Source organism: Thamnophis sirtalis, unplaced genomic scaffold, assembly GCF_051295495.1.
Source record: "Thamnophis sirtalis isolate CommonGarterSnake01/CBP01778 unplaced genomic scaffold, rThaSir2_p1.2 scaffold_6, whole genome shotgun sequence".
Lineage (NCBI taxonomy): Eukaryota > Metazoa > Chordata > Lepidosauria > Squamata > Natricidae > Thamnophis > Thamnophis sirtalis.
In genome coordinates this window covers 3,459,639-3,471,700 of record NW_028261386.1, presented here as the reverse complement: position 1 = coordinate 3,471,700, position 12,062 = coordinate 3,459,639, and the positions used below count along the sequence as shown (strand labels likewise).

Below are 12,062 nucleotides of genomic sequence, written 5' to 3'. Positions count from 1 at the left end.
GTATAATACATCAAAGTTGATCATAGCTTTCACACGATAATGGCTTAAATGTACCTCAGATGATACACATAAAAACAATAAAATTGTCTTTTGGTGTAGTGTGTTGGTGAGCCAACTTGTATATGTGTTTCTACACAAACCTTTGCAGTCAAAGTAAAAGTGCTGGAATTTAAATACCAAATTTTAAATTCACCTGTGTCCAAAATAAGCTCATTCATTCACAAAATAGTTCCAAGTGGACCGCCTGTACTCATCAAATGTCATAGCTCAACAGAACTTTTTATACTCAAGGATAATCTACCTCCAGCATGTGAAAAACTGAAATATCCTGTTTGGTCAGCTGGTGGTAAATTTTTAAAGTTACAAAGCCAGAGGAAAGTGGCATTTTAAAAAAAATAAAATGAAATGTTTATATGAAAAGCCCCATGGATTTCAATAGGACTTTCTTACATTAAAGATTTAGGCAAAGGCACCTGGAGAATTTTAAAGGCTGCTTGAGAATGTTATCTATTTAAAAGTTTGGCATAACAGGTGAAATGTGAAATCTTGAAGAAACCTGGGTTCATGGCTACATATGGTGTATGAACCCAATTAAATATATTCTGTTTGATAAATCATGGCCATAGCTTCATATTTGCTATCTGGAATGTTCCCACTAAAAATCTGGGACAAAAATCTTCTAACTTCAATCAACTTGTGTTGTCAAGATTGGGCTGAACTGCTTAGCAATGGAACCCCATCATTCAACTCAAATCCAGGCCTTGTCGCCATGTCTTTTGCAACGGTTGTGGCTTTCTCTACTTAATCTTTTTATTTTTCTTTGATGAATATCCATGGGCAAATTTGGCCTAAGGCTAAGACTGATCTTTAAAATAATTATTACTGAGTTTTCATTTTTAATTGGATCTTGTGCTACAATGCTGTAGTAGTCTAGTCTTCTGTGTCCATCAGCTTTTCAATAGATCCATCAAAGGGGAGGAGGGTTTTTCACTCAAAGAGCTTCTATCCAGTGTTGGTAAGGTTCCACCACAAAACCGCGGTAGACTAAAGCGTGCTCGATGAAAGCGCGTACGTGACGTCATCACAGTGCGACGAAAACAGCACGCTATGAGCGGTAAACTTAAAATTAAAGCGTAAATCTAAACCTAACCCCCCCAAACCTAACCCTAAACCTAAGCCTAACCCTAACCCTAACCCTAACCCTTAACCTAACGCTAACCCTTAACGTAACCCTAAACCTAACCCTAACCCTTAACCTAACCCTTACCTTTACGTGAATCGGCTTGCTTTAATTTAATTTTAATTTAATTTATTTTTAATTTTATTTGTCGCGCTGCTGATGACGTCAGGTACACGCTTTGATCGGGCGCGCTTTAGTGGACCGCGGTTTTGACGGGTCACGGTTTATACTGCAATTCCATTAAGTCTTATTCACGGGGGGCTCCCAGAAATATTGTGTCCTCTAAATGAAGTTCTAATCTGAGGCAGGAAAATAAGAGGGCAAGCACTAAGAATTAAAGATTTCTTCTGATTCAAGAAGATTGTTTTTATACTAAATCCTGAATTTTGAATGTGTGTTTTGTTTTAAACCAGTTTGGGGTGAGGAGAAGAAATCTTGTTTACAGTCCTTTGTATTGGATTGTAGGTTATTTGAAGGACAGCTATAATTCACAAAAAGCCATAGTGTACAGCAATAGATCTTCAATGTTAAGGCTAGAGTAGCTTTATTGTTACCGAGTGTAAACACTACAGTTGTTTGTTCTTCAGTGTTTTAGGGTTTAGCTTGATTTAAATTAAATAATAAAATCAGAAGCCTGTGTGTGCATGTTGACTTGGTTCATTCCCTAGTCAATACTTGAGGTCAGTGCTAATCCCTTTCTTTGCACTGTCTGGGTTGGCAAGAGGCAAAGCGTGGCCTCATTTGCATATGGAATAAAGGAATCAGATTCTGGTAATCAAAAATTGCCACGGTAAACCCTAAGGCAGAGTATACTAACAGCACTGGTTGACTTTTCAAAACCCAGAAAGTAAAAATCATTCTTAATATGATTGATAATGTACAGTAGATCTTCCTGGTACCTTGGCAATTTATTCCACAAATCAGTATAAACTATGGTTCAGTTTAAGGCTGATCCCATAGGCTATGCTTGATTACATTATGCTGATTAATGGTTAATACTATTAAGTTTCCAGAATTAGCACTTTTACAGGATTTGCCCAGCACATGCAACCATAAACATTCTTTCCTATGTTTTACCATATTTATATGTATACTGTGAACTTATGCATCGGAGACAAATTCCTTGTGTGTCTGATCACATTTGCCCAATAAAGAATTCTATCTTGTCCTGTCCTATCCTATCCTATCCTATCCTATCCTATCCTATCCTATCCTATCCTATCCTATCCTATCCTATCCTAATGAATTAGTATATTAATCCAACAAACATTGCTTGGTTCTTACATATCTCTTGCTGGAAAACGATATACAAAATGGAATGTTTAATTCAATTATGTCTTATATGTCTTGTTTCTTACCTGCTTACTTGTTTAAGAATGGCAATGCAATGCAAAAATAGACATTAAGATCTTTGTGAGCATTTTCTCCAGGCAAATTTGCAGAGAATGTAGTGCTTGCCTAATAATAATAACACTGACTTTGTCTTGGCACAAAATCTAACAGTTAGAACCAATTAGCTTTTGTAGGGGAGACTTTTGTAGGACTATAATTAGACTTCTTTTTCTTCTGTTCAATTGTGCCCAATTCTCAGAGACTACCTGAACGAGTCCCTGCAGTTTTCTTGTTAAGATTTTTCAGAATGTTGTTTGCCATTGTTTACTTCTTAGAGCTGAGAGAAAGTGATTGGCCCAAGGTCACCCAGCTGGCTTTGTATCCAAAGCAGAACTAGAACTCACACTCTCCTAGTTTCTAGCCTTCTTTCATGCAGAAGAAGGGAAACTGCTTCTAGGCAGATACCGGTATAAGACTTTTAGGAAAAGAAACGGTTGTTTTTCTACTCTCTTTGCTGCTTAAAATACATGGCAGTAATAATGGTCACATTATAATAATGTTAAAAAGAAGCTAATATAAATTGTATTATTGTATAATATAATTCTTTGTGAAGAGAGGGAAGAATCTAAATAGAGAAAAGAACAGGTGGTGAAATATAAGTGTACTCTATGCATATAATAAAAGCATCTAAAAGGTAAAGGTTCCCCTCGCACATATGTGCTAGTCGTTCCCAACTCTAGAGGGTGGTGCTCATCTTCGTTTCAAAAGCAAAGAGCCAGCGCTGTCCAAAGACATCTCCGTGGTCATGTGAATTGAATTGAATTGAATTTATTGCACTTATATGCTGCCCTTTTCCCCGAAGGGGACTCAGGGCGGCTCACAATCCAAGTCAGGGAAGGGGATACAGATAAGGAATAAAAAAGACAAACAAAACAATACACAATTTAAAAGCACACAACAACCATACCATTCGGGGGGGGGGGGGGCAAAAGCTCTTTAGCCCCAGGCCTGTCGGAACAGCCAGGTTTTAAGGGCTATGCGGAAGGCCTGGAGGGTGGTGAGGGTTCGAATCTCCACGGGGAGCTCGTTCCAGAGGGTCGGAGCAGCCACAGAGAAGGCCCTCCTCCGGGTAGTCGCCAGCCGGCATTGGCCGGCGGATGGAATTCGGAGGAGGCCTAATCTGTGGGATCTAATCGGTCTATTGGAGGTAATGTGGCCGGCATGACTCACGGAACGCTTTTACCTTCCCACCAAAGTGGTCCCTGTTTTTCTACTTGCATTTTTTACGTGCTTTCGAACTGCTAGGTTGGCAGAAAAGAAGCATCTAGTGTAGTTTAAAGGCTATTATCCGCCAGTTGCTCTGAAGTGGGATGAAGCTAGCAATCAAAAAGTATGTTTCTAGACTCTCCCCTCCCCCTTGTCCTCCTAAAACTTTCCATGACCACACCCATGCAAAATCGTTCTGTCTCCGTTTTCCCTTCAGGCGTTCCTCCTGTCTCTGCTAATGCGTGTATAACAATCTGGAAACAGATCTCTTGTACTGGAGAAAAAATATAGGATTATCTTCAACTCTGGCAGTCCACAACAGTAGCAGTGTGTGTTGTATGTTTTGCAAACAGCTGCTTCACAGGTTTCAGGTTAAGGTGAACATGTATAGTTGGTCCTTCCTTTCATAGCACTTATCGAAATACATTGAAGATTTGGAAGAAAATTAAAAGTAAATACAATTTATCTGCCAGAAACATACGTAAGAAAAAAAAACCCTGCAGGTTTGAAAAAGCCTGATGGAATAATTTTGATAATTAATCCACAGTTAAAACCAAAACTGTTATTAACAGATGAAAATGGTAGGTATGTGGTACTTGAAATCAACACGCAAGCGATTAAATACTATACAGGTCGTCCTCGACGTACGATCACAATTGTGCCAAAATTTCTGTTGCTAAGTGAGATGTTTGTTAAGCGAGTTTTGCCCCATTTTATGACCTGTCTTGGCACAGTTGTTAAGTGAATCACTGTAGTTGTTTAGTTAGTAACCCGGTTGTTAAATGAACCTGGCTTCCCCATTGACCTTGTCAGAAGGTCGTTAAAGGGGATCACATGATCCCAGGATACTGCAACCCTCATAAAATGATCATGTGGATGCTACACTAACCGTAGGTGTAAAAAATGATCATAAGTCACTTTTTTCAGTAACTTTGAATGGTCACTATGCAACTATCCAACACTATGGACTGTTGTAAGTTGAGGACTACCTGTAAATTGTTGATCTTTACATACAAAATGATGGCAAGGGTTCATACCATTAGTGCCAACCGAAACCATACAAGTTATACTAGTGAATGCCTGGGTGCTCTGTTTCTCTTCTCTTCTTCTCTGAGCTGAAGAAGCTTCTTGGATGAGAAGCGAAATGTCTTCAAAGAAAAACAAGAAAGTCCAGTTGCCTCTTGAAAACAAACCTTTGGGATAAGAGCTGAAGAAGTTTCTTGAATGAGAAGTAACTTTGGGGCAACTATGACCTGGATGACTCAGAAACTCCAGAGACCAGGGATGGCTAACCTTTTCCGGTTGGAGGACCCAAAGCGCGAGGGTGTCTGAACCCCCAAAATGCAATGCTCCCTGCGCATGCATGTGTGACCTCCCCCACACACACATGCCCGTCCACATGTGCTCGCGTGACCCCCCTGCACACACCCCGCATATGCACAGCAGAGACCTGAAGACCAGCTAGCCAGCTGGAGGCACATATGTTCATGCCCCGTCCCCATGTGCATGCGTGCATGACCCCCCCCTTGCACATGCCCTACCCCTGTGCATGAGTGGCAGAGAGCCAAACATCAGCTGGCTGGCGGGAGGCATGCACAGTGGAGCTGAACTATGGCCACAACTCACATGCCATCAGAGAGGGCGCTGCATGCCACCTCTGGCACATGTGCCATAGGTTCACCATCACGGCCATAGACCCTTAAGAGTCCTCCTGTATGAATTCAATTCATCAATCTAATTCATTCCATTCATTGTATGAATCCTACTTTTTTCTAAACCAGAATGCAGTTTGGTTTACTGTGATGAAACTAGTAATTTGAGGTAGGCAAATAATGTTTCACGTGTCATGATACAATACAATACAATACAATACAATACAATAGCAGAGTTGGAAGAGACCTTGGAGGTCTTCTTGTCCAACCCCTAGGCAGGAAACCCTATACCACTTCAGACAAATGGCTATCCAACATCTTCTTAAAGACTTCCAGTGTTGGGACATTCACAACTTCTGGAGGCAACTTCTGTTCCACTGGTTAATTGTTGTAACTGTCAGGAAATTTCTCCTTAGTTCTAAGTTGCTTCTCTCCCTAATTAGTTTCCACCCATTGCTTCTTGTTCTGCCCTCAGGTGCTTTGGAGAATAGCTTGACTCCCTCTTCTTTGTGGCAGCCCCTGAGATATTGGAAGACTGCTATCATGTCTCCCCTAGTCCTTTTCATTCAACTAGACATACCCAGTTCTTGCAACCGTTCTTCATATGTTTTAGTCTCCAGTCCCCTAATCCTCTTTGTTGCTCTTCTCTGCACTCTTTCTAGAGTCTCCATGTTAGATACATGCTACAACTACAGTTGTTTCCACCAAGGCCCTCTGTTCTGGCGGGAACAAAGGTTTAACTCTATTGGTTGAAGGGTCTGACAGCTCCCTATAAAATGGCTGCTGTCAGACTCAACCTTCGCTGGATTGTTCTCACTTGTTGCATTTAGTAAAGAGCTGTTGTTACCGTTAGCCTGTGTGTTCCTATCCATCACCCGATCTAACACTCCACATCTTTCTACATCGTGGCGACCAAAACTGGATGCCGTATTCCAAGTGTGGCCTTAAGGAAGGCTTTATAAAGTGGTATTAACCCTTCACGTGATCTTGATTCTCTCCCTCTGTTGATGCAGCCTAGAACTGTGTTGGCTTTTTTGGCAGCTGCTGCACACGGCTGGCTCATATTTAAATGTTTATCCACTAGGACTCCCAAGATCCCTCTCACAGTTACTACTGTTGAGCAAGGTACCACCTATACTGTACCTATGCATTTCATTTTTCTTGCCTAAATGTAGAACTTTACTCTTTTCACCATTGAATTTTATTTTATTAGATAGTGCTTAATGTTCAAGTTTGTCAAGATCCTGTGATGTTGTCACAGACATGTAGATGTCATGATGCATATGATTTCATTGTACCAAATTCCATTGTCAACAAACCTTTAAACTGAGGGTTTACAAACTACAATTAATCCTGAACTTACAACCATTCATTTAGAGAGTGTTTGAAGTTACGGCATTGAAAAAAGTGATATATGACTATTTTTCACATTTACGACCGTTACATCATTCCCATGGTCACCTGATCAAAATTCAGACTCTTAGCTAACTGTTATTTATGACGGTTGCAGTGTCCCAGGATCACATGATCACCTTTTATAACCTTCTGACAAACAAAGTCAATGGGGAAGCCAGATTTACTTAACAACCATGTTACTAAACAACTGCAGTGATACACTTAGCAACTGTGGCAACAAAGGTTGCTAAGCGGCAAAACTCACTTAACTGTCTTGCTTAGCAATGGAAATTTTGGGCTCCCTTGTCATAATTTGGGGACTACCTGTATTGCAATGCTGGGCACTCATTTGCATGAGATAGCATGAAGCCAGAAGGGCAAAATTCATGTAAAATGAAAAAGAAAGAAATCATGCCGGAATGCAAATCTTACAAGGTTTCATGGCTGGAATGCAGATTGTGTTTTTTTTTTAAATGTTTTAAATTTAGGTTCCTGCAGATGATATCCTGACGTGTTTGGAATAATATCTCATTTGTGTTAGTCTCTTAATTCTTCTATCTCTGCTTTTAGGCTAATGGCTTCACCGCCCATCACAATGGGGAGGATAACTCTTTGGACAAAGAAGTGGAATCTTTTCTGAGTGACCAACAACAATTCTCTTGCATCAGTGACCTTACCAAAGTGAATCCTGTAACCACCACAACTGGTAAGTGTTCAAACACTCTTAAAGAAAACAGTTTGCTTCTGACCTACTCTTATTTTACACACACACACAATCAGGTTACTTACCTGTTCATGAAAATTCTTCTCTCACTTGAAATCAAGAATCAGTTTGTGCTATAGATTGTATCGCTTTAATATAATTTGTGTATTTAGTGCCTTGCTCAATAGTAGTAACTGTGACAGGGATCTTGGAGTCCTAGTGGACAATCATTTAAATAGGAGCCAGCTGTGTGTGCAGCAGCTGCCAAAACAGCCATCACAGTTCTAGGCTGCATAAACAGAGTCACAAGTCACTTTTTTCAGTGTTGTAACTTCAGACGGTCACTAAAGAATGGTTGTAAGTTGAGGACTATCTGTATGCCTTTGTGCATAACGCCACTATGTCAGGGTTCCAAATAGCATCCAAAGGTATATCAGAGTCCAAGGCAAAGTATTGCTCAAAGTTCCAATTTATTAAGAAAGCCATGTTGGCATGTCTGGGAAAACCCGAATCTGAAAGCTTCCAAGGTTTCCCCACCCAGTTGAAACTTCAAGATCTTTCCCCCACATTCACAAGTCCATCACATGGTCCAATCTCCCTCTGCCATGCTGGCAGTTCCACCCATCCAGTTCTGGTCAAGTGCAGAGACTAAGGATGGCCTTGGCTTTCTAGAAAGAATTTTGTTATGGCTACATATTATCTAACTCCTACAATCCCCCCTCCCATTTTCCCACAATAGAAAATACATAGTAGAATAATAGAAAGTGTGGCAGGCCAAAGATCCAGAGGAAAAGATGGCTGCAGGCCTGACACACTATTTGATATTATGAATTTATACACATGAACATAAACTCCAGAATTCCCAAGCCAACTTGGCAATTGCTGGGGAATTGAAGCTCGCGAAGTCTAGAGTGAAGTCAGCTTTGACTGCCCAAAAATATATTAGCAGACGAGGCAGAGACTTGCTGTTCTCTATTTTGAAAATGGTAACTAAAATAGATCATTCAAAAGAGAACAGGTAGTAAATATTGACAAAAATGTTCTGTTATCTTTAGTTCTGAAGTGTCTGCAAGCAAGATATGCTACCGATGTGTTTTATACCAAAGCGGGGTGCAGCCTTGTGGCCATCAACCCCTTCCGTCCAGTTCAATCTCTCTACTCACAAGAGCTCATGAAAGGATACCACACCGTTGCTGGCCTTCAGGTGAGAGGGTATGCCACAGTGGCTGATTGCTGCCTTTCTGAAAAACCAAACTGGGTATAAAAGTTAGGTTAGGTTAGTGCTTTCCAATCTTGGCAACTCTTAATATGTGTATGGGGTCCTTGATGCCCTCTAAGCTTAGTGGTTTTCTTGGAGACGTTTCATTACCAAATTAGGTAACATTATCAGCTCTAGCATTGGACCGCACAGTTCAACAAAATATTTTCTTCTATCAGTCAAAGATCATATCATTGCATAAACTATGTAATTTGCAATTACATAGAGCCGAGAGCCAAGGTGGCGCAGTGGTTAGAGTGCAGTACTGCAGCCACTCCAGCTGACTGTTCAGCGGTTCAAATCCCACCGGCTCAAGGCTGACTCAGCCTTCCATCCTTCCGAGGTGGGTGAAATGAGGACCCGACTGTGGGGGCGATATGCTGACTGTAAACCGCTTAGAGAGGGCTGAAAGCCCTATGAAGCGGTATATAAGTCTAACTGCTATTGCTATTGCTATTGCAATTTGTTTTATTTGCTAAATATTTCACATGCTCAATCTTTTTTTACTAGTTTGGCTGTTAAGTTTCAAAGTAATTTTGCTGCATGGAATTTTACAATTGTTTTTTTTTCTGATTTGTATGATAACTCAATACAGACATATAATAAAATATTGATAGTACTCTTATTTTGAAACAAAGCATTAGACCAGCATTCGCTGGCTGGGGAATTCTGGGAGTTGAAGTCCGGACATCTTCAAGTTGCCAAGGTTGAGAAACACTGCATTAGACTGAAGCTTTCTGTCATTTAATTTTTTGAAATATATTGGGGGAGACCAGTCAGAAGTAGTGTAGTAGTGCATGGTGGAGGGGATGAATTAGGAGTAGAGATACTTTGCTTTTAATGTTCTCTTAGGCATGGAAGTATCTGAGTGATTTCAGGTCAGTATTCTTTCTTGGTCTTAACAAACATGGACTCTGCAACAGGCCATCTAATAAACAAAACTATGCCATCATAATGTGTACTGGTAGCTTCATTGTAAGAAATCAGTGAGCACAATGTAAAAACAAGCAGATCCTGCAGTGTGGAAAAAATTCAAGGAAAGACTACATCAACAACTACTGTCAGAGCTTAAAAGACAGGGCATTGGCAAGAACCAAGGTATGCTTGTGCCCATTAACGCTCGGCTTACCCTGGCTTTGGTTAATTTTTTAGTTCTGGTCCAGTCCACAGTGTTCATGTCCAGTTGTGTCCATGAGTTTATGTATGCATCAAAACAGGCAAGATGGCAATTGTGGCACTACTTCCACCCTCCACCCAGGATGGTACAGAATCAATAGGGGTGGGTTGCTGCTGGCATTACTGCCTGTTCAGCGCGTGCGCAATTTTGCCGGTTCATTCTGCACACATGCGCATTTGCCCATAAATGCAATTGCAATTGTTCTGCGCATGGGCAGAACGGAAAAACAAGATCGTGCTGCTGCCCGGGGAACCAGTTCGGGGGCATGGCAGGCCTGAGTCGCTGTTGGTTCCAGGGACCCAGGCTTCCAAACCACTCCCAGTTCGACTGAACCGGTCCGAATTGGTAGGAACCCACCACTGGATGTCAGGCTCCAAATAATGCATTCATCACATACCGAGTCCCTTTTGCTGAAAAAGTTTCAGCCTGCCATTGAATTGTCCGTTTCCATTTTTCTTTCCAAATGCTCTATGTACTTTTTCTTTTTTAGGAATTAAAACCTCACATTTTCACGGTAGCAGAAGAAAGCTACCGTAATGTCCAGAGCCAGATTCCATTAGTCAATCAGTCCATCATTGTTAGCGGGGAAAGCGGTGCTGGTAAGGTAAGCTGAGATCTCTTAAAAGCTGTTTTGGGGAAACGTTGCATGCTCGTTTCTGGTTGAATTTACCTACACATGTGAATGAACTAGCAGTTTTGTTGACTTGGCTTCAGAAGGTTGTCATCTAACCCACTTTTCCATGTTAGAAGTTAAGGCTTTATCCCCTTCCAATTTCAACTTGGATGGAATCAGTCTGTTCTTGCCTCTGCGTAACTGTAGTTACTGAATCAGGATTAAAGAGAGATTCCGGATCTCGTTAAAGATGGAGTTTGATCCAAAATCTGTTTCTAGACATGGACCTCCCGCTGCCTGATGAAGTTTTATGCGACAGTTGCAGCTTCATCCGACATCCCGGAAGGCAGTATAACTGTGGAGAGGATAGAACAACGAGTGTTGGATTCCAATCCTGTCATGGAAGCTTTTGGTAAGTATGACCTTTTTAATAAAGAAAATGTTTGCTCTAGCCCAAGGGTCCCCAACCCTCTGGCTGAGGCCTGTTCGGAACTAGACTGCATAAGCGGTGCATGCCTGCTGTTCAAACAGAACCATCCTTCCTCTCCCCCCCCTGCCAGTCTGCCAAGCCATAAAGGTTGGGGATCAATGCTCTAGCCCAGGGGTCACCAAAATTTTAAATCCCGTGGACCACTAATATGAATTAGTGACGGGATGGGGTCCTTCAGGCACTTAGCTTGGCCCCCTGTTAGCGGAGAGAAGCACCCGGGGTCAACCCGAGTTTTGCTGTCTGTTGCAGCTAGGAATCTCAAATATGGCCAAGAATGAATGTTTGTCTTGTAGCCAGCCCAGGCACTAGATTGGCCACCTGCAAACTCTTATCGTTCAAGGAACCTGGTCGAAGTTTCGCGTGCTACTCACTGAAGCCCCTGGACTCACCGGGAAGGAAGGGCTGGAGCTACTAAACAGGCAGCCATCCCGTCAGTGAGTGGGAGTAATTGCCTCAGTGAGCCATATCCAGCCCATATCCAGCCCAGGGGCCGTAGTTTGAGGATCCCTGATTTAGTGCAATATAAAAAATGCAAAGATTTTTCTGCAGACCACCAACATTTTCTTGTGGACTACCAGTGGTCCATGGACCACCAGTTGGTGACCGCTGCTCTAGCAAATGGAACAATCCAATTCAAATAAAAAATAAATCTGATCCAGTGTTTTTCAATCTTGGCGACTTTTAAGATGGGTAAACTTCAACTGCCAGAATTCAACTGCCTGCTGGCTGGAGAATTCTGGGAGTTGCAGTCCACCTGTCTTAAACTTGGCAAGGCCAAGAAACACTGATCTAGTCTGTTCAAACCATTTCAGACCGTAGCAAGCTATCAGACTAATGAGACATGCATTATGATGCCATCTAACAAGCTTTGTTCTTATTGTACCTCTGCGCCAGTGGTGGGATTCAGCCAGTTCGCACCTATTCGGGAGAACCGGTTCTTAACTTTCTAAGCAGTTCGGAGAACCGGTTGTTGGAAGAAATCTCATTTTGTTTTAT

The 12,062-nt window shown here is 41.6% G+C and overlaps 1 protein-coding gene across 1 annotated transcript in view; it reads left to right on the top strand.

Moving 5' to 3' along the window:
• Positions 1 to 12,062, top strand: part of MYO19 (myosin XIX) — a 54,248-nt gene that overhangs the window by 11,322 nt on the left and 30,864 nt on the right. Inside the window, exons 3-6 of the mRNA XM_087717716.1 lie at positions 7,396 to 7,531; positions 8,584 to 8,732; positions 10,454 to 10,567; positions 10,856 to 10,988. Of these exons, the coding sequence (XP_087573842.1) occupies positions 7,396 to 7,531; positions 8,584 to 8,732; positions 10,454 to 10,567; positions 10,856 to 10,988 (532 nt within the window). The remainder of the gene's footprint in view (positions 1 to 7,395; positions 7,532 to 8,583; positions 8,733 to 10,453; positions 10,568 to 10,855; positions 10,989 to 12,062) is intronic.